We start from the raw sequence: 23,846 nt of genomic DNA on the forward strand, positions 1-23,846 counted from the left end.
ATGATAAAGACCTGGATCATTGGACGATTGTTCAGTTGGTGCAAAAATTCAGGACTACTGCATCTTGTGAAAAATATAAAAGTCCAGGGCAATGAAGGGTGTAGCAGGCTGCAGAGTGAGTGGATGAGTATGTGTCTCACTTATCCGAAGTTCTAACCATCCTGCTGCCGTACATGCCTTGACTCTAATAACATGAGATTGATCCATGATAACCAATACAAATTGCAGGTCATAAAGAAACTAACTGAACAAGATAAAGTTGCCTGATGAACCCTTGCACTTCCTGGGACTTTTAGCTGACAACCCACCAGTGCAAAACAACATACTGGTGTCAGATGAGGCACATTTCCATCTAGACAGTGGTATACGTAAGCAGAATTACAGGTTCTGGGTTATTATTATTATTATTTATTATTATTACACCTATTTGGCCTTCAGGGTGAATACATCATTTAGTCATCAATTAAGATGACAAACTTATTTTTTTTAAACAAATAAATGTACAAATTACTGAAAAATGGGAAAAGAATATTTCTTCAGTATTATCAAGGATGGGAAAAGCTTCTTAATTTCTGAATAAAGGCGTAATAAGTAAAAAATTGCACAGTCATATCTCAGATCAAACAATGGAAGCTCCAGGTTGGAATACCTTCAATGTAGGAAGCCAGATTGCTACTTACCTTAAAGAAGACAGGTCAGATTGCAGACAGTCACAATTAAAAGACTCATAAAGCTTTCAGCTACAGCCTTCATCAGGAAGAGAGAGAAACGCACCATTCACACGCAAGCTAGCCTGTATGGGAGGGTTTTTTTGGTGTGAAAGGGATGACGGCTATCAAAATGAAAATGCAGGTACTATTGGTGGTTGGTGGGTTTAATGTGAATGGAGGTGCAGAGGGAACCATTAGATAGGAAGAGGTCAGCATCTAGGGAGGTGGCATTCTGAGTTGAGGAGCACCACATGAAGTGGATGGGAGAGGAAGTGTTGAGGCTGTAAAGGAATGAAGGCGAGGTTTCTTGCCCTGAGTCCATTTTGACATCTGTCATCCCTTTCACACCAAACAATCCCTAACATACAGCCTAGCCACTCAGGGATTGTGTATCTGCAGTGACAAAATCCCCCTTGCTCATTATGTTGAGGCTTTCACCAAGGCCTTCACAGATGGACACTACCCCAACCTTGTCCGCAAACAGATCTCCCATGCCATTTCCCCTTACAACCCCCCCCCCCCCCCCCCAAGAACCAGCCACTAAGGAGTGTTCTTATTTATCACCCAGTATCACCACAGACTGGAACAACTGAACCACATCCTGTGCCAGGGCTTTGATTACCTGTCATCATGCCCTGAAATGAGGGTCAACCTACCCGAGATACTTTCCACCCCTCCTAAACTGGTGTTCAATCGCCCACCCAACCTTCATAACAACCTAGTCCATCCCTATGCCACTAATCCCAACCCCTTGCCACAAAGATCATATCAGTGCGGAAGACTCAGGTGCAAAACCTGCCCAATCCACCAACCCGGCACTTCCTATTCTAGTCCTGTCACAGGTTTATCATATCCCATCTGAGACTGGGCCACCTGTGAAAGCATCCATGCCACTTACCAGATCTGCAATCATTGCATAGCTATTTATACATTTTTATATTGGTATGACTACCAACCAGCTGTCCATCACGATGAATGGCCACCGCAAAACTGTGGCCAAGAGCAAAGTAGACAACCCTGTGGTACAACATGCAGCTGAACATAACTCACATAATTTCAATGACGGCTTCACTAACTGAGCCACCTGGATCTTTCCCTCCACCACCACCAACTTTTATGAACTGCATAGATAGGAGTTACTCTGACAACACAGTTTCCACTTTCATAATGATTGGTTGTGTTGGGGAAGGAGACCAGACAGTGAGGTCATTGGATTAGGGAAGGAAGTCGGCCGTGCCCTTTGAAAGGAACCACCCCGGCATTTGCCTGGAGCAATTTAGGGAAATCACGGAAAACCTAAATCAGGATGGTTGGACGCGGGATTGAACTGTCGTCCTCCCGAATGCGAGTCCAGTGTCTAACCACTGCGCCACCTCGCTCGGTCACTTTCATAATGATCACAGCCTCCACCAAACAGTTTCCACCTCTGTGTCCTGTCACCTCCTTCCCATTCTCATCACCCACCCTGTTTATTAGCAGCCCTCTGCCAATGCATCTGCCCATCTTTCCCTACTTCTGTCCTTTTCTGCTCCTTTTTTCCCCAGCTCCCTGCTCCACAACCTCCTGACACTGTGCCTGTTGGCAGTCTAGTCCCTACACACTTCACCAGACAGAGTTCGTCTCTTTCCCCACCCCTTCCAGACTGCTGCCTGCATCCTATGCAATGGTTGCTTTTCAACCCGAGATGCTTGAGTTGACAGTTGTGTGTGCATGCGTGCGTGTGTGTGTGTGTGTGTGTGTGTGTGTGTGTGTGTGTGTGTTTTCTCTTTTACTGATGAAGATTGTAGCTGAAAGCTTTATGTAAGTGTCTTTTAATTGTGCCTGTCTGCAACTTGATGTGTCTTCTTTGCACAGTCATAACTTTTTGAGATACAGTTATATTAATTCCAATATTTTGTTGAAAATTGATATCATGCAAGAAAATTTTATTAATTAACCACTCAAATGGAAGTCGTACTTTCTCTATTGGTCCATGGTCAGATTTTAAAGTTACTAACAAAAACAAATCTTCCCCCCCCCCCCCCCCCATGAACCATGGACCTTGCCGTTGGTGGGGAGGCTTGCGTGCCTCAGCGATACAGATGGCCGTACCGTAGGTGCAACCACAACGGAGGGGTATCTGTTGAGAGGCCAGACAAACGTGTGTTTCCTGAAGAGGGGCAGAGGCCTTTTCAGTAGTTGCAGGGGCAACAGTCTGGATGATTGACTGATCTGGCCTTGCAACATTAACCAAAACGTCGTTGCTGTGCTGGTACTGCGAACGGCTGAAAGCAAGGGGAAACTACAGCCGTAATTTTTCCCGAGGACATGCAGCTTTACTGTATGATTAAATGATGATGGCATCCTCTTGGGTAAAATATTCCGGAGGTAAAATAGTCCCCCATTCGGATCTCCGGGCGGGGACTACTCAGGAGGATGTCGTTATCACGAGAAAGAAAACTGGCGTTCTACGGATCGGAGCGTGGAATGTCAGATTCCTTAATCGGGCAGGTAGGTTAGAAAATTTGAAAAGGGAAATGGATAGGTTAAAGTTAGATATAGTGGGAATTAGTGAAGTTCGGTGGCAGGAGGAACAAGACTTCTGGTCAGGTGATTACAGGGTTATAAACACAAAATCAAATAGGGGTAATGCAGGAGTAGGTTTAATAATGAATAGGAAAATAGGAATGCGAGTAAGCTACTACAAACAGCATAGTGAACGCATTATTGTGGCCAAGATAGATACGAAGCCCACACCTACTACAGTAGTACAAGTTTATATGCCAACTAGCTCTGCAGATGACGAAGAAATTGAAGAAATGTACGATGAAATAAAAGAAATTATTCAGATAGTGAAGGGAGACGAAAATTTAATAGTAATGGGTGACTGGAATTCGAGTGTAGGAAAAGGGAGAGAAGGAAACATAGTAGGTGAATATGGATTGGGGCTAAGAAATGAAAGAGGAAGCCGCCTAGTAGAATTTTGTACAGAGCACAACTTAGTCATAGGTAACACTTGGTTTAAGAATCATGAAAGAAGGTTGTATACGTGGAAGAACCCTGGAGATACTAAAAGGTATCAGATAGATTATATAATGGTAAGACAGAGATTTAGGAACCAGGTTTTAAGTTGTAAGACATTTCCAGGGGCAGATGTGGACTCTGACCACAATCTATTGGTTATGACCTGTAGATTAAAACTGAAGAAACTGCAAAAATGTGGGAAATTAAGGAGATGGGACCTGGATAAACTGAAAGAACCAGAGGTTGTACACAGTTTCAGGGAGAGCATAAGGGAACAACTGACAGGAATAGGGGAAAGAAATACAATAGAAGAAGAATGGGTAGCTCTGAGGGATGAAGTAGTGAAGGCAGCAGAGGATAAAGTAGGTAAAAAGACGAGGGCTGCTAGAAATCCTTGGGTAACAGAAGAAATATTGAATTTAATTGATGAAAGGAGAAAATATAAAAATGCAGTAAATGAAGCAGGCAAAAAGGAATACAAACGTCTCAAAAATGAGATCGAGAGGAAGTGCAAAATGGCTAAACAGGGATGGCTAGAGGATAAATGTAAGGATGTAGAGGCTTGTCTCACTAGGGGTAAGATAGATACTGCCTACAGGAAAATTAAAGAGACCTTTGGAGAGAAGAGAACCACGTGTATGAATATCAAGAGCTCAGATGGCAACCCAGTTCTAAGCAAAGAAGGGAAGGCAGAAAGGTGGAAGGAGTATATAGAAGGTTTATACAAGGGTGATGTACTTGAGGACAATATTATGGAAATGGAAGAGGATGTAGATGAAGACGAAATGGGTGATACGATATTGCGTGAAGAGTTTGACAGAGCACTGAAAGACCTGAGTCGGAACAAGGCCTCCGGAGTAGACAACATTCCATTAGAACTACTGACGGCCTTGGGAGAGCCAGTCATGACAAAACTCTACCAGCTGGTGAGCAAGATGTATGAGACAGGCGAAATACCCTCAGACTTCAAGAAGAATATAATAATTCCAATCCCAAAGAAAGCAGGTGCTGACAGATGTGAAAATTACCGAACTATCAGTTTAATAAGTCACAGCTGCAAAATACTAACGCGAATTCTTTACAGACGAATGGAAAAACTGGTAGATGCGGACCTCGGGGAGGATCAGTTTGGATTCCGTCGAAATGTTGGAACACGTGAGGCAATACTGACCTTACGACTTATCTTAGAAGAAAGATTAAGAAAAGGCAAACCTACGTTTCTAGCATTTGTAGACTTAGAGAAAGCTTTTGACAATGTTGACTGGAATACTCTTTTTCAAATTCTAAAGGTGGCAGGGGTAAAATACAGGGAGCGAAAGGCTATTTACAATTTGTACAGAAACCAGATGGCAGTCATAAGAGTCGAGGGGCATGAAAGGGAAGCAGTGGTTGGGAAAGGAGTGAGACAGGGTTGTAGCCTCTCCCCGATGTTATTCAATCTGTATATTGAGCAAGCAGTAAAGGAAACAAAAGAAAAATTTGGAGTAGGTATTAAAATTCATGGAGACGAAGTAAAAACTTTGAGGTTCGCCGATGACATTGTAATTCTGTCAGAGACGGCAAAGGACTTGGAAGAGCAGTTGAACGGAATGGACAGTGTCTTGAAAGGAGGATATAAGATGAACATCAACAAAAGCAAAACGAGGATAATGGAATGTAGTCCAATTAAATCGGGTGATGCTGAGGGAATTAGATTAGGAAATGAGACACTTAAAGTAGTAAAGGAGTTTTGCTATTTAGGAAGTAAAATAACTGATGATGGTCGAAGTAGAGAGGATATAAAATGTAGACTGGCAATGGCAAGGAAAGCGTTTCTGAAGAAGAGAAATTTGTTAACATCGAAAATAGATTTAAGTGTCAGGAAGTCATTACTGAAAATATTTGTTTGGAGTGTAGCCATGTATGGAAGTGAAACATGGACGATAACTAGTTTGGACAAGAAGAGAATAGAAGCTTTCGAAATGTGGTGCTACAGAAGAATACTGAAGATAAGGTGGATAGATCACGTAACTAATGAGGAGGTATTGAATAGGATTGGGGAGAAGAGAAGTTTGTGGCACAACTTGACTAGAAGAAGGGATCGGTTGGTAGGACATGTTTTGAGGCATCAAGGGATCACAAATTTAGCATTGGAGGGCAGTGTGGAGGGTAAAAATGTAGAGGGAGACCGAGAGATGAGTACACTAAGCAGATTCAGAAGGATGTAGGTTGCAGTAGGTACTGGGAGATGAAGAAGCTTGCACAGGATAGAGTAGCATGGAGAGCTGCATCAAACCAGTCTCAGGAATGAAGACCACAACAACAACAACAATCAGACATCTAAGAACTACCTTATCATTTTGTATTAAAAGACTAGTAATGCTCAAGTGACTGATGCTCTTTGATTTCTCATTTACATGAGTATTTATTGTTCCATATATTGCTGGAACTTGGGAGAAGCGAAGATTAAATGATTAATATCTCCAATATCTGATCTGCTGCAACTGACAAGTGTGTGGATTTCTGAACTGTAGACAATAAAAATGAGGAAGAAAACTGTCTTGATTAAATCTCATCTGGGTGCTTGAACAGTTCCATATGGTTCCAGTAGGTGGGGCAACAGCTCATACGGCCCATGTATCTTCAGATGTCTTGTATTGTTATTTTCCTAGTCAATTGGTTTCTGTTGTGGGAGATATTTACTGGCCAACATGGTAACCCAATTTGATTACTCTTGACTTCTTGTGGGGATACTTGAAGAATCAAGTGTACACTTCACATCCTCATACTGTGGCTGGACTCAAGGAAGGGATTGGTACAGCTGTGGAGGAAATGCCTTTGAAAAGCTGAATGGGGTGACAGAAGCTTTCATTTGCCACCTGGAGGATTGTGTCGAACATGATTGCAACCACCTGTATGGTATTATGTTCAGAACCAAATAAAAGGTGTATGTTATATGCAATGGCATATTTTTCTTTGTTTTCAATGTGTATTTCCATAAATTTGTCAGTTTGTTTTGAAGCCATGTCCTTTTTATGCCCTACTACTTAATCTGGCAGACCCTGTACAAATTGTTTTAATGTTTCTCAACATATTTGCCTCTGTATTTCATACACTTCTGCAACTGTTTGAAGCTATTCTGGAAGCATTTTTTCCCACTTTATTGTTGGTACTTCAGTAATATGGTTTTGGAAGGATTCAACAGACTCTGGAGAAGATAAAAATCATTATCGATACGTTTTTTGTTTCCATATAGGGAACAGAAAGAAGTCATGAACAAACGACTTTTGTTGTTTTATATTACTCTTGGAACATCCATACAGTTGGCTGCTGCTTACTTTCCAGTTCATACAAATGTATCTGAGAGTCATATCCAGTTACAGTGTTGTATACGGATTTCACACTCCACTGTAGATTGACTTGCACATCTGGTTTTGTTTCCCTTTCCCAGGTTCTGCTGCCTGAGCTTGTAGTTGTCATACAAACGCCTAGTTTGGTAATATTTTCTGCTGATGGTGGTGGAATCAAGGGGTATCATCACAAAGTTTCAAATAAATCATATTGTGTAGTTGTATTTTAATCATTAGCGATAAGCCAGAAATACAATCTTCCTAATATAGGCAAGTTTCCTATTAGAAATGAGTGTGAGGAAGAAAACAGCATGACACATTTTAGTGTGTATAATTTTTGTTTAAAATTATATACTTGGAGTAACAATTTATCTAATTGTTGCTGTTATAGTTAAAACTAACAGTGAGAAAGAAAACGAAACCACACATTTTAACAGCACAGTATTTTTTTGCAGTCTGTTCCAAGAAAAAACCTGTAAACTGTTACTTTCCTAAATATACAACCTATGTCCATCTGAATATTTATTAAAAATTATGTAATGTAATTGGACAGACAAAAAAAATTATTCACCAAGTGGCAACCAGAGAACAGCAGCAGCTGGAGAATACACATAATCGGACAGATAAAAGAATTTATTCACGAAGTGGCAGGAGCAGAACAGACACAACTGGATAGCTAATACAATCTGCTCTCCAACCAGCAGCAGGAAAATACACATGCAAACAATTGAAGTAATTGTTCTATATGGTCTATTACATTTTCAAGTGCCATGCCCTCAGAGTGAGCGAAGTAACAGTGAGAAGCCAAAATTTGTAACCTGACACAATTTGTGGGGATACAGAAGATTAGGACATACATTGATTTCCCACGCCTATTTAGCAGTTGTGAAGCATTGCCAGATATGCTAATATTTGATAGAAAATGTGATTGGTGACTGGACTGAAAATTTCTTGGGAGGGAGGTTGCAACATAATATGTTAGTGCAGGATGCAGAGGCTTCAACAGATGTATAAAAAACTTCAGGAGTGGCCCAGGTAAGTGTGGGGGGACCCTTAATGTTCACATTATACACTATGTGGTCAAAAGCATCCAGACACCTGGTTGAAAATTACTTACAAGTTTGTGGCACCATCCATGGGTGATGCCAGAATTCAGTATGGTGTTGGCACATCCTTAGCCTTCCACTCTCACAGGCATATGTTCAGTCAGATGCTGGAAGGTTTTTTGGGGAATGGAAGCCCACTCATCACAGAGTGCTGCACTAAGGAGAGGTATCAATTTCGGTCGGTTTCACAAAGTTGGTATTCCAAAATATCCCAAAGGTGTTCTTATAGGATTTAGGTCAGGACTCTGTGCAGGCCAGTCCATTACAGGTATGTTATTGTCATGTAACCACTCTACCACAGGCTGAGCATTATGAACGAGTGCTCCATCACCTTCCTCGAATTGCCCTTCAACAATGGAAAGCAGAAAGGTGCTTGAAATATCAATGTAGGCCTGTGCTATGATAGTGCCACGTAAAACAACAAGAGTTGCAAGGTTCCTGCCTGAAAAACACGACCACACCATAACTCCACTGCCTCCGGATTTTACTACACACGCTGGTAAATGATGTTCACCAGGCATTCACCGTACCCACACCCTGCCATTGGATCACTACAGTGTACCACGATTCATCGTTCCACACAACATTTTTCCACTGTTCAATTGTCCAATGTTTACGCTCCTTACACTAAACGAGGCGTCGTTTGGCATTTACCAGTGTAATGTGTGGCTTATGAGTAGCCACATGACCGTGAAGTCCAAGTTTTCTCACCTCCTACCTAACCGTCATAGTACTTGCAGTGAATCCTGATGCAGCTTGGAATTCCTGTGTGATGGTCTGGATAGATGTCTGACTATTACACATTACAACCCTCTTCAATTGTTGGCTGTCTCTGTCAGATAACAGACGAGGTCAGCCTGTACGCTTTTGTGCTGTACGTATCCCTTCACTTTTCTACTTCACTATGACATTGGAAACAGTGGACCTAGGGATTTTTAGGACTGTGGAAATCTTGCGTACAGACATATGACATAAGTGACGCCCTATCACCTGACAGTGTTTGAAGTCTATGAGTTCCACAGAGCGCCCCATTCTGCACTCTCACGATGTCTAATGACTGCTGAGGTCGCTGATATGGAGTACCTGGCAGTAGGTGGCGGCACAATGTACCTAATATGAAAATCATATGTTTTTCGAGGTGTCTGGATACTTTTGATGACATAGGGTATAATGATGACCTGTGGACAATGTTAATGTTGACCTTAGCTTTTTGAAGTTGAAATTATCTATAATAAACTTTCAGAGATTAAAGTAGCATGAAAATGAAGATCTTAGAGTTGGATAGGATTCTAAAAAATTACAAGCTATAATTACCAGAGGATACTTTCTAATTGCTTGTCAAACGGCTAGACAGTGTGGATGGTCTTGCAGCTTGACTAGCTACAAAAAACATTCCAGCTAAGAAAAGGCACCCATTCATAGTTTCTGCCAACAATAAATCTGACATGCTTCATGAGTCCACACCCAGAATCAGAAATTACAGGGTATTGAATAAAACTAGACAGTAAGTGAAAGATCTTTCACTAAGAAAAAGGTCAGAGAGACTGACTTTCCCAAATGCAGAGAGAAATGATTGGTAGCTGTAGCATTCCACATCATTTACATACTCATATACTAGAGGTTACAGTATGCAGATCTGTGTTCACAGTCCTAGTGTTACAAGAAATTCTGTTAATGATGAATGCACACTTTGATTTATATTGTGTAAATTATAACATTAAGTTACATCTGGGGGAGGGGGGGGGGGGGGGGGGGAGAGATTGACAAACTGTAAACTCTCTGGAACTGAACACTAAATCCAAGTATGGTATCAACTATAATCAAGATATACTAAATGTGTGGTATACAAAGAAGGGCAGCTTGAATGGCAACAGTTTTGTTTCCTCTGTGGGGGAATTTACATAGAAATTGAAAACCCTAAACTGACAGGTGCTTGTGTACAGACGTCAACTGTCCCACGAAAGACTACATACACAATCTGGAGAACCAATATTGACAAACCTAGCTGTACAATACACTCTCCTCTGCTCCCCCTAGGATCTCCCGTGTAGGAACTGGGAATACAAGATTGCCCTAATTACAGATCACACAGTGGTATTCAAGCAATTATTTTTCCGCATTCCAAATGCACACTTTGCAGGGTGTACACCCTTAATGCCCACATAAAGCCAAATACCAGAATACTCTGAAAATTTGTCAATCAAATGCTGGCCCTATCTATTGCATCAGGCAGTTTGTATGTGCAAGCACCCTATAGGCATTAAGCGCTTTTCATGGAGTAACTTGCCAAGGCAAATAGACATTATTTGTGCCATTGTGTTTGTTGCAGTCGAGCTACTGATACAAAGTTTGCAAAAGTTGAAGAAATAACTAGAGATCAACGTTCATTATATATGAGTGGGTAACTAAATGAGCTGCATTTGAAAAGCCACAGTGTTTTTGCGAGAAGTTGCTATTGAGATCAGAAACATACAAAAGTAATTTACGAGTTTCGAAACTTTTTTATGTTTCAGGGGCTTGTTGCTGTCGTTGAGCCCTTAGATGAAACGCGAAATACTGTGGTCAATAATGATTTATTACGTGGAAGTATAAAACTTCGTTTTCTTGGTGCAAGAAATTCCTTCAATTCAGCGGAACTTGTGTATCAACTGTTGTTTTCTGTCCTGAGTTTTTCTTTTTTTTTCAGTTGGGGTAGCATGCTACTAGTCATTCCCGCTATGACCCTGTATTATTATTATTTTCGGCCTCGCTCCACCGTGGTGGTATACACTGAACTCTGGTGGGAAAAATTAACTCTGGTCAAAGATATTTGAATAATATTTCGGTAAACAAACGCTTTGTGCGTCTGCTATGGTCTTGTGTTGTGTTCTGTAATGTAGTTCACAATGTTTAGGGCTGTAAGGAAAGTACTATCATTATGTAAGAGATGTGAAGCAGTATCATATATTACAAAAGAAGGTAAGTTTTATTGATAATGTGTAGCATAAACGTTGCGTGGCGGTAAAACGAAATAATCAGCCTCATGGTGTTAGTATGACGTACTACACTGTTCAACTATTGGCGACTATTAGAGCTTTAAGTCAACCAGTACATCAAGTCGTGGTAAATATAAGAGTATAAATAAATTCAGATACTGGAATCAGAAAAGAACTGTCATTCAAATTCGTTCACCCACTTTTTATCGCTAGGATATAATAACTATGAAGCAAACAAATCCTTGCAGACGTCTTGTCCATCTTCTTGGTCACATCACTAGAATGAAGATAAAGTTAACATAATGCAGATGAATAATGAAGGATTCAAGACTTGTGAGAAGAACTGAAGCTTGTTAAGAGAAATTTGCTTGAACTTTTATCTCCCTTTTAAAGGAACTGATGTATTACTTGTTTTGAAGGGCTCCGGTCCCACCCCTCACCAGTTTCAGTAGCTACTAAATTACAAATGGCTGCTGTCATCAAATGCTGAAGAAAATTTCTGAGTATGTTATATGCAATTGTTAAATATCTCTTGTCTATTTTACAATCAAATGTTTGAAAACGGGATACAAAAATATGGCTAGTACCTTGCCAAGAGGCCCCCTTTTAATTACCCTTTGATTTCTATGAACAGTATTTTTACTTTTGTTATAATGTAAATCATTTATGTTAACACCAAAAATCTGCTAAAATTTAAAGACATCTATATTGCCATTCTACTTCCCTTTCTGTTGACACAAAGTAATCAGTACACTCATTTTGCATTTCTTCAGTTGACTGTGGCCAATTATAAATGTTCACGGGTTCCAGTGCTATATTAGCTATGGCCCGTCTGTCTTTGTACATTCTCCTTTTTCACACAGACATTTTTGTACCAGTATTGACAAACAAAACTTGTGGAAGTTTGAGAACAAATTCCTGCAACTGGAAAAATTGGCAAGTATTTGCAGCAAGATGCAAGAAACTGTTTCCACTAATTTACAGAAGCTACTCCTGGAAGTTGAAAAAACTTGTGGAACTCAACTAGCTGAGGATGTTGACAAGCCAAAGAATTTGCAGGTGTGGCTTCTGAAAGTGATGTGCGGAAGTTTACGTTCTAGTAGACACACACCTCAACAGTCAAATGATTTTGGAGCTATATTTAGCAACTAACCAGATATATTTCCTTGAGGTACACTTGATGCTACTTTCATTTGAAACTGTTATCTGATGATTTGGAAAACCTTCTAAACTGTTTAAATAGTCAATCAAAATACAAAATTATACTGGAGGTTTCAATGTTAATTTCGAGAACAGCTGCACAAAGGGGCAGAAACATGTTAATCTGCTAAAAACATAGTATGAATGTAAATGCAGAGAATGCCACCAGATACACCAGCAGAAATGAAACTAGTATTGATCAAATGATCACTGATAAATCAATATGTACTAGTAAAGCAGTTTTCTCTAATCATCGAGCATTTAAATTAATTTTAAAAAATCTCGTAAGAAATATAACTGAGAACTACGTTGAGAGAAGATTAATTAATGATGACAGCATTATGGTCTTTAATATCATGTTTTAAAAATGCAAAATGGGATACAGAAACCAATGGTTATGTAGATATAAAATGCAGTATGTTCTTGTCTAATTATATAGACTGCTATAATATTTCATTTCCTCTGAAAATTAACAAAAATTCAAATATATGGATTACAAGTGAAATCAAATAGTCATCAGAAAGTCTTTGAATGCTATAGAAATGTGAAAAGCAAAATACTACCTTGAAACCACACTTGAAGTACTATATGAAAAAGTACAGGGAAGCTGTAGTTGCGGTAAAAAAGAACCACAGTGATCCCTAAATCAGAAAGAGAAACAACAAAATGAAATTAATGAGGAAAGTTATTAATGATTATACAGGCAGACACGATAAAGCAAGTAATAAAATCACTTTAAAACACAGAAATGAAATTGTTGATTATCTAATTCTGTTACTATATTTAATTATCATTGTATTAATGTAGCACAAAACTCCATCACAAGTAAATTTAATTCAAAGACGAAGGTAGGACCTCCAATAAGTGAAAGGCCCAATGTACCTGTATCCAGGAAGGTAATGTTTACCACTGTGTGTGTGTGTGTCTATATATATATATAGAATAGAAAGAAACTTCCACATGGGAAAAATATATTAAAAACAAAGATTCCAAGACTTACCAAGCAGGAAAGCGCCGGTAGATAGGCACAATAAATAAAACGCACAAACACACACACAGAATTTCTAGCTTTCGCAACCGACGGTTGCTTCTTCAGGAAAGAGGGAAGGAGAGGGAAAGACAAAAGGATGTGGGTTTCGTCTTTCCTCTCCTTCCCTCTTTCCTGAAGAAGCAACCGTTGGTTGCGAAAGCTAGAAATTCTGTGTGTGTGTTTGTGCATTTTATTTATTAAACCCACATCCTTTCGTCTTTCCCTCTCCTTCCCTCTTTCCTGAAGAAGCAACCGTCGCTTGAGAAAGCTAGAAATTCTGTGTGTGTGTTTGTGCATTTTATTTATTAAACCCACATCCTTTCGTCTTTCCCTCTCCTTCCCTCTTTCCTGAAGAAGCAACCGTCGGTTGAGAAAGCTAGAAATTCTGTGTGTGTGTGCGCCCATCTACCGGTGCTTTCCCACTTGGTAAGTCTTGGAATCTTTGTTAATTTACCACAACAATTTTCAAAGTTGATACTATATTATTTGGCTACAATACTAGCTTCTTTATAAAAGGAAATAATGATTGAGTTGCAGCAAAAGATCAATAAAAGTGTAGAAATAGCTGAAAAATGATTTAAGGATAACTGTCTAAGTATTAAAGACAAGAAAACTGTATGGATAAATTTCAGCCATATAAGGAACAAAAATAGGTCCAACATAAAGTTTACATTAGGGAATAGCCAAATTCAGCAACAGAATCTCATAAAATTTTAGAATTGTTGGTGGATGGACATTTAAGATGGGAAAAACATATTATTTATTTATTTATTTAGCATATGGCTCATAACATCACAGTAAAAATTACAGAAACAACACGATTTAAAAAAAAAATCACATATGTATAAACAGAACAATAAATAATGGTTTGTATATAAGGACACCACCAATTGTAAATTTACGCTCACAGAAGAGCAATCACAAACAAACGTCCAGGTTAGATAATATATAGTAGATTGCCTCTTGGGTCGCCATTAGGAAATCCTGTGGGTCACCCTCATATGCCCTTAGTGGGCATTCCTGCACGATGTGTTTGACCGTCTGTCTCTGCTGAGACAAGCGGCTGAAGGAAGTTTACCCCATCCGTGTAAGGAGTCTTATCAATTTATATAATTAGAGAAAAACATATAGAAATGCTTAACAAAAAATTTAGCAAATGGTGTAACATATTAAGAATGCTTAAAGATTGTTGCTATGCTGAAACAGTATTAAATGCTTACCATGCCTACATGCGTAGTCTACTAAAATATAACATACAATTCTGAGGAAATACCTCTTTTGTTAAGCAATCTTTGTAAACTTCAAAAGAAAGCTATTAGATTAATAAAGGATTTTGCTTACAGAAAATAATATAGAGGTATTTTTAAGGAATTAAAAATCATGACCATGCCATCTACATTTATATTTGAAAGTATAGGCTTCATTAAGAGCCGTAGATTGTTTTCAGTGTTGAACAGCGAGTGTCACGGTTATCAAACAAGAGATAGGGATGACTGTCATAGGGATGTACACAGGAAATCTGAGTATCAGGACAATGTAGTTTATGAGCCAAAATCCTCTGCTGTGCACTGCTGGATAATGTAAAATGAATACCAAACATTAATCTCTGTAAACAAAAGTTCATAGTTATCAAAGTATTCCTAGGCAAAACTAAACTCCTTTCACTAATGTACTCATGTGTCTTAAATATGTACCTGTCTTCTGTGCTATTTATGCGGATATGAAATTCCACATGTTGTTATGCCTCTTTAACTGCAATATTTAATACTTTATAAAATTGACCAATATATTGAAGTGAGTTTTCAGCAATATGTCTATTTTCTCTGTATTTATGTACAAAATTTTATTTTGCTTGTGCCTCGTTAAGTTGCAAACTGTTTATGTTACTACAGTCCTGAAGATGTGTTCATAAGAAATGATCTTGCCTTGGTGTAAAATTACAAGTTACTTTGACAATGTAATTGAACTTTGAATGTAATAAAATGGGTGCTAAGTAAATAAATGTTTGATAGTGTCTTCCCCATTAAGAGCAGTGTTCTGGGTTGGTAATATGATATTTTCAATCCAACAGTATACTTGTTTCATTATTTTGAAGGAACATCTTTTACAGCCTAAACAATATGGAATTGTATTGAAGGTTTCCTGAAAGTCAACAAATGTATCATCAACCTGAACTCTTACCATCTACAGTCTTAAATTTAGTGAATAAACTCTGTCTACCGTACCTGCCTAGTCACTCAACTACATTTCAAGAGTAGGCATTACAATGCATTTTCTTTCTAAAAGTAGTTGCTGCACTTCTTTGTGAATTGTACAAATTTTACTTGGCAGAAAATTCCAGTTGTTCACTAGCTTAAGGATAGCCTATCATTATGTTAGTCATGTTTGTTCAGATATTTTGATAATTACCATAGTGTACTCATTATACTACACCACTTTCACAGTTTGTATTTTAAAGTAGACAAAAATATTTAATTGGTAGATGTGTATTTCATAAATAGTATTGATAATTATTGGCTACATTAACTACTAGCAACTCATAGTAAACCTCCGCAGAAAAAAAAATTACTTAAGAAATGTTTAGTTTGTAAGAGAAGCAACTCATTGGTTATGGAACTAGATCTGTATTTGGAAGGAGCAGGATTGTAATCCCCATCTGTTCACCGTTATGTAGATTTTCAGCATTTACAATATATGATGAATGCTGAAATTGTTCCTACAACAAAGCCATGGCCGATTTCCTTCCCCTTTCTCCTCCTATCCAAGCTCATGCTTTTAATGATATTGGGGTGATAAACTATACAATTTCTTTCTTCTCTAACTTCTAATTTCTCTGCTGGAATAAAATACTGAACCAATCAACATTCTGGACTGCCGAAGGGTCTTTGCACAGAATGTGGTGTTGGTACCATAGTTTTGTCCTGACAGGGAAATGATAATTTCTAAAACAAATCACTACTTGTACGGCACTATATTTGGCATTGGGCTCACATTTGTAAATAATCTTTCATTGCATTCGTGTCTGTGTGTGTGTGTGTGTGTGTGTGTGTGTGTGTGTGTGTGTGTGTGTGTGTGTGTGTGTGTGCGAGCGTGCGCGCGAGCATATACCTATCCTTTTTTCCCCCTAAGGTAAGTCTTTCTGCTCCCGGGATTGGAATGACTCCTTACCCTCTCCCTTAAAACCCACATCCTTTCATCTTTCCTTTTCCTTCCCTCTTTCCTGACGAAGCAGCCGCTGATTGCGAAAGCTCAAATTCTGTGTGTGTGTTTGTGTTTTATTCATTGTGCCTATCTACCGGTGCTTTCCCGCTTGGTAAGTCTTGGAATATATATATATATATATATATATTAGAAAGAAACTTCCACATGGGAAATATATATTAAAAATAAAGATTCCAAGACTTACCAAGCGGGAAAGTGCCGGTAGATAGGCGCAATGAATAAAACACACATACAGAATTTCGAGCTTTCGCAACCAGCGGCTGCTTCGTCAGGAAAGAGGGAAGGAAAAGGAAAGATGAAAGGATGTGGGTTTTAAGGGAGAGGGTAAGGAGTCATTCCAATCCTGGGAGCGGAAAGACTTACCTTAGGGGGAAAAAAGGATAGGTATATACTCGCGCGCGCGCACACACTGTATGTATGGATTGAAGTCAGCTGGTAGGTATACCTGTTTAAAGGAAGTCCCCCTAACTAAGGAATCACCTTCAGAGGTGGTCAGGTATCCAAGTAGAGAAGGAAGCAGCATATTTCATCAAAATATAAGAGGTATTAGATACAAAGTTAGTGAACTGCTTATAGATATTGACTCTGACATTATTGGTATATCAGAGCACCACTTAAATAATTTGACAATTCAGAGGCTTCCTTTACCAGTATACAGATTAGCTGGTTGTTTTTCGAGGAGTTCCATGCGAAGTAGAGGAGTGGCCATGTACATATAAAAACAGTATTCCGTTTGAGTCCACAGATGTATCATGGCACTAAACTGAACAGATATTTGAATGTTGTGCAGAGGCAGTTGAATTTAGTGAAACTAAACTTGTAATTCTTGTTTTTTATAGATCCCATAACTCTGACTTCAGAGCATTTCTGCTCAAGCTAGAGAGGGTTCTTGATTCACTTACAGGAAGTAACAGAAATTAGTTATATTAATTTTGTATATGACTGTGCAAGAAAAATGATGTTGGTAGATCTCCTAAACTCATATGATCTGATGCAGACTGTGCTTCTTCCAACTAGGCTGCAGGGGAATGCTGGCACAGCCATGGGCAGTATTTTTATTCTTTCTTCATTACTAGAAAGGCATTTTATTAGTAAAAAAGTGAATGGTCTTTCAGACTGTGAGACACAAGTTTTAACACTAAAAGGCTTTTGTACTCAAACAAATGTCACATATAATTACAAACTGTGTAGGAAAGCTAATCCAATGGCAGTAGCGAGTTTTTTAAACCTCTTCAAGGAACTATAGTGGCAGGATGTTTATACTGCAGATAACATAGATGACAAATATAATGCTTTCCTTAACACATTTCTCATGTTTTTTGAGAGTTGCTTTCCATTACAACATTTTAAACAGAGTGTTAGCAGTAAAAGGCAGCCTGGGTGGCTGACTGATAAGGATATCATGTAGAACAAAGCAAGAATTACATCAAAATGTTAGAAGTAGTCACAATAAAGCTACAGTAGCCCATTACAAACAGTATTGTAAAGTGCTTAAAAATGTTATTAGGAAGGCAAAGAGTATGTGGTATGCAAATAGAATAGCCAATTACAGGATAAAATTAAAAGGAAGCGGCTGGTCAGCAGCACAAGGTTGAAAATATAAAGTCAGTTCATAGTAAAAATATTTCTGTTGCTGATAAGTCAGATACATGTACAGTATTTAATGATCATTGTTGGTGAGTTAAATAAAGACTTAGTTTCTGCAGGGAATTATATAACTCTCTTGGAAAATTGCTTTCCGAGACATGTCTGAAATACTCTTCTGTGCTACTGACAAGGGAGAGACTGAGTCAATAATTAAAACACTGAAGACTAAGGACTCTCGTGGATATGATGGAGTGCCTAACTGAATATTAACATGTAGTGCTGTGCATGTTAGCCTCGTACGTAGCCATATTTGTAATTTTTTCTTTAGGAATGGTCAGTTTCCTGAATGTTTAAAGTACTCAGCAGTAAAGCCACATTATAAAAAGGGAGAAAGGGATAATGTAGACAATTTTAGACATATTTGTATGCCGTCACTGTTGGCCAAAGTTATTGAAAAGGCTTTGTATGTAAGGATAATTGATCATTTTATATCACATAATTTGTTATCAAATGTACAGTTCAGCTCTATAAATTGTTTAACAACTGGAAATACTATATTCTCTTTTCTCTGTGAGGTACTGGATGGGTTAAACAAAAGGTTTCGAATGCTAGGCATATTTTTTTGATTTACTAAGGCATTTGATTGTGTTGATCACAAAATATTGCTCCAGAAGTTGGACCATTACGGAGTACAGGGAGTACCTCACATTTGGTTCACTTCTTGCTTCACCAACAGACAGGTCATTATTCACAGTGTTGAGAATGACTGTGACATGAGGTCTGAGTGGAGTACAGTCAAATGGGGGGTGCCCCAGGGATCAGTGATAATCCTAAAATATTTCTGTTTCCTGATGACACTAGTGTGGTAGTAAAGGATGTTATGTGTAACATTTGCTCTGTTTCAAATAGTGCTGTTCATGACAGAAGTTTGTGGCTTGCAGAAAATAAACTAATGCTAAATCACACTAAGACTCAGTTTTTACAGTTTCTAACAAACAATTCTACAAAACGTGATGTTTTAATTTCACAGAATGGGCATATGATTTGTGAAACTGAACAGTTCGAATTTCTAGGTGTTCAGATAGTAAGCTATCGTGGAAAGCCCACACTCAGGATCTTGTTCAAGGGTTTAATCCTGCCATTTTCACTACTCGAACGGTATCTGAAGTGAGCGATCGTTCGACATGAAAAGTAATGTACTTTGCTTATTTTCATTTGCTTATTTGGTATGTATTATATTTTGGGGTAACTCTACCCATACTCAAAGAATATTTTTGGCTCATAAATGGACAGTTAGGGCAGTAAGTGTTGTAAGTTTGCGAACATGTTGTCGACTCCTGTTCCCTAGTGTGGGTATTTTGACATTGCTCTCTCAATATATATTTTCTTTTTTGTCATTTCTTGTTAACAATATCAGCTTATTCCCAAGAATTAGCAGCTTTCACTCAGTTAATACTCGGCAGAAATGCAACTTGCATTTGGATCGCACTTCCTTAACTCTTGTGCAGAAAGGTGTGCAGTATACTGCTGCATCCATTTTCAATAAGCTACCCCAAGAATTCAAAAATCTTAACAGTAATCCTCATACTTTTAAATTGAAACTGAAGTGTTTCCTCATGGGTCAATCCTTCTATTCTGTTAGGGAGTTCCTTGAAAAATTAAGCTAATTCGTATGTTATATTGTTGATTGTGTTTATTTAAACCTATGGCTTTACTTTTTTTGGCTTCATAAACATTTCATTTTATTTTTTATTACTTTTACATTGTAATTTCGTGCATGACCTTGGAGATTTGCTCCTCAATTTGTTCGTATGGAACTAGATGTGTAAATAAATAAAATGTTCCAAGCAATTGCTGTTATACCTACTGCCTCATGAGCCCATTGACAGTGAGAGCCTCATGCAGCTTATTGCTGAACTACCCTGTCCCTTTCTCATTTTAGAAGACATTAATGTACACAGTGCACTATGGGGATTTAACACCACTTGCCCCAGGGGTTGGATACTTGAGGATCTGACATGAACTACAGAAATCTTATTGATGAACATGGGTCAAGCTACACGTTTCAGCACCCCTACAGGGCCATCTACAGCCATAGACCTCTCTTTGTGCTCACCTGCTCCTACAGACACCATTCAATCTGAAGCGGATGACGACCTTGTGGCAGTGACCAGTACATCTACCAGATGAAGCAAATCACGAAATTAAACCAATGAGATGGCTTTTCAAAGAGGCTAATTTGTTACATTACAGACTATTAGTTCTTTTCATGGAATGTGAAGGCATCTAGGGTTGCATGGATCACATTACAGCCATGATTCACCATGTTGCTGGTGTATCCATCCCAAAGTTTTAGGGACACATGGGAAGCAGCTTGTCTCTTGGTAGAATGAGGAGTGTCATTGTGCGATCAGGAAAAGAATGACTGCTATGCGAAGGTTCAATCAGTGTCCTATAGATGTGAATCTTGCAACATTTCAAGTGGCGATGGCAAAGGCGAGGAAAATAATTCAAGAGAGTGAGAAGAGGTCTTGGCAAGAATTCCTGAACTCCAAAAGTAGAGCGACACCTACAAGAAAAGTATGGGAAGCCATTAGGAAGATCTCAGGGCAGAGCTCACGAACACAACAGCAGCTGTATGAATGAAGCGTGTCTCCCATTGTATCCTAGAGACATTGCTTAGACAATGACTGAATCTCATCAGAACATTCCATCTGACACTAGCCAGGATGGGGCTTTCATTATTATCAGGAGACAAAGAGGGAAGTTTTGTTTTGGTTTCCATTCCGTCAACATGTAGGAATATAACCAGCCATTCTCTCTTTGGGAGCTGGATTCTGCATTGTCATTCACTTGTGGTACAGCGCCTGGTTGCAAGCTGAAAGCGTACAGCGTGGTGAAATAGTTGATCCAGTAGTCAAGGAAGTCCTCCTTCAGCCCATTAATAATATTTGGACAACAGAAGTATCTCCCACGTCATGGTCAGAATCTGTTTTAAACCCAATCTTAAAGCTAGGGAAGGGCTGGACTGACACCGATAGTTATCATTGTGTCAGGCTCACAAACTGGTTAGGAAAGATGCTGGAGCGTATGGTGAACTGGTGCCTAGTACGAGTTCTTGAAACCAGTTTACTACTTACTCACTCTCAGCGAGGGTTCAGGAAGTATTGCTCCACACTCAATAACTTGACCCTGCTCAAAGTCTTGTTGGTGTAGTTGTTTATTTGGAAAAGGCCTGTGATACTACCTAGAGGTGTAATATATTGTTGCAGCTCTGTGAGTGGAGGTTCTGACATCTCCCCGTATTCGTAGGCTCCTTCCTCTCAAAAAGGTATATAGTAGGGATTATAGTGTCTGACAATTTTAAACAGGAGAATGGTGTCCCTAGAGGGAGTGTCTTTAGTGTAATGGCGTTTACCATTGTTGTTGATGGTACTACGTCCAAAATATGGCATCCCATATCGTGTTTCTTGTTTGTGGACGATGTTTCCATCTTCTGTATGTCCTTGAACCTTGCAACAGATACTTGGCAACTGCATTTGACAATGAGCAGGTTGGATGAATGACCTCAAGACCACACTTTCAAATTCTCTTAGGAGAAAACTGTTTATGTTGATTTTAATTGCTCCCACTCTTTTTTTAATTATGTGTTTTAAAACTAGTGTTCTCACTTTTAAGGATGAGCTGAAATATTTGGGCCTCACTTTCGACGAGTGGCTAATGTGATGGCTATGTATTAAAGAACTAAAACTGAGATGCCTCAAGACTTTAAACACCCTTAAATGTGTGGCTTATATGTCTTGGGCAGGCACTCCAACTTTTTAAAGTCTTTGTGTGCCCCCAGCTTGAATATGGAGGCCAGGTTTATGTATCAGCTTGGCTTGTGAACTTCAAAATTTTGGACGTGTTTCACCATAAGGGTACTATGTGAGATTGCAATGCCTGTATTATTCCAAATTACAATGGAAAGTTCCTTTGAACATGTATGCATGTCCAAAGGAAAAGGCACTGCTGTTATTACAGCCATCATGAAATACATGGAATATATTCACAGTTGCAAACATGGACTACATCATCTGTTTAATGAAATGGCGCCAATGAAAATTTGTGCCAGACCGGAACTTGAACCCAGATTTCCCACTTAGCAGGAGTGGTCACCTTACCGTTAAGTTATCCGAGCATGACTCACGACCAGACCCAAACTTCCATATGTCAACCATGAGTCTACAACCTGTACTAATACTCAGTCATGTATGTACCCATACAGGGGAGACATTTTACTTGAAAGTCACTTGCCTGGTTTGGCAGATAAATATGATATTGCATTGCCTGTATTATTCTGAATTACAATGTAATTGTAATTGAACATGCATGCATTCTGGTACTATCCTTCCCTGTAATAGTCTAAACGTGGTTCAAGGCTTAAATTTTGATCTTGACCTCTCCTTACAGTCTGATGCTGAGCTGTGTGCCAATTTGGAGTGATATGGTGTACACTTTATCTGCCATGTCCATAGGGGGGCAAAGAACAATAGGGTTGCTCCAATATGTTCATCTTGGCTGAAAAGGTCAAGGTGTTGATATGCAAATGTGACATGAAATCATATGTTTCTCCCCAAGTGGTGCTTCAAACGTATGAAAGTCGGGCACATGTCTTCACATCGTGATGCCAGATCTGTCTGGATTGCGGACAACTGCTGCACATGAACATTCCTTGTGCTCTGCCTCTGCCCCCTCCCCTTTCCCTGTGTGCATCATCTGTGGAGAACACCATTCGCCTTGCTCACCAGACTGTAGTGTCTTTCAGAAAGAGAGAAAAGATACAAGAATATAGTACTCGGATAGACTGACATACCAAGAGAACAAGAGAAAGTACGAGTGTCTACATACTCCGGATATGACAATGTCGTTTGCTACAGCTATGATGACATTGTCGTCTCTCCTAACGGTACTCCCCTCCATTATGCACCCTACAGCAAGCCCTCAGTGCTGCTCGACTGTGCTGTCACCTTGATGGTTGGGTGCTCTCCTGCTACTATTTCCCACACACCCAGTTTGGGAACAGTTGCTTCTCACCCGCCAGTAACACCAATCCCCATAGCTGCATTGGTTCATTGAGCCTCGGGGCCTTCTGGTTCTGTCCCAAGGTGGTGTTTAGCAAGACTCTTCAACTGCTGATAATTTGGTTTGCTGTAGTCTGCAATCCAGGCAGCTTTTGACTGATGTAAACATCTTATTGCTGTCTTCTTCAACCTATAAAATGTTTATGACATGACATGGCAACACCACATCCTTGCTACCTCATGTGAGTTGGGTCTCCAGGCCCACTTCTGATTTTTGTCCAGAATTTCTTGTTGCACCATACCTTCGAGTTCAACTTTTTAATTTCCACAGTAGCCCCTATATTCAAGAGTATGGGGTCTCACAGGACTCTGCATTAATTGTCCCTCACTTTTCAGTGCCCGTCAGTGGTCTAACAGTAGCTGTTGGGTCTTCAGTGTCACTCTCCTTGTATGCTGACAATTTTTGCTTTTACTATTGCTCCTCTAATGTAGGCGTTGCTGAATGCTGCAAGGCACCATTCGAAAGGCACAGTCATGGGACCCCACCAACAGCTTTCAGTTTTCTGCCACCAAGATGCTCTCCTAAGCATCCAAACTATCATGTTCTATTTCCTAGTAGGG

The 23,846-nt window shown here is 39.3% G+C and overlaps 1 protein-coding gene across 2 annotated transcripts in view; it reads left to right on the plus strand.

The window, feature by feature from the left end:
* Positions 1-10,946: 10,946 nt before the first annotated feature.
* Positions 10,947-23,846, plus strand: part of LOC126267375 (28S ribosomal protein S27, mitochondrial) — a 45,552-nt gene continuing 32,652 nt past the window's right edge. Inside the window, exon 1 of one of the 2 annotated variants that reach the window (XM_049972556.1) lies at positions 10,947-11,106. In XM_049972556.1, coding sequence (XP_049828513.1) covers positions 11,034-11,106 — 73 coding nt within the window. In that variant the 5' untranslated portion in view covers positions 10,947-11,033. The remainder of the gene's footprint in view (positions 11,107-23,846) is intronic. The other variant, XM_049972557.1, reaches the window with a different exon arrangement.

This window comes from Schistocerca gregaria, chromosome 4 (genome assembly GCF_023897955.1).
Source record: "Schistocerca gregaria isolate iqSchGreg1 chromosome 4, iqSchGreg1.2, whole genome shotgun sequence".
NCBI lineage: Eukaryota > Metazoa > Arthropoda > Insecta > Orthoptera > Acrididae > Schistocerca > Schistocerca gregaria.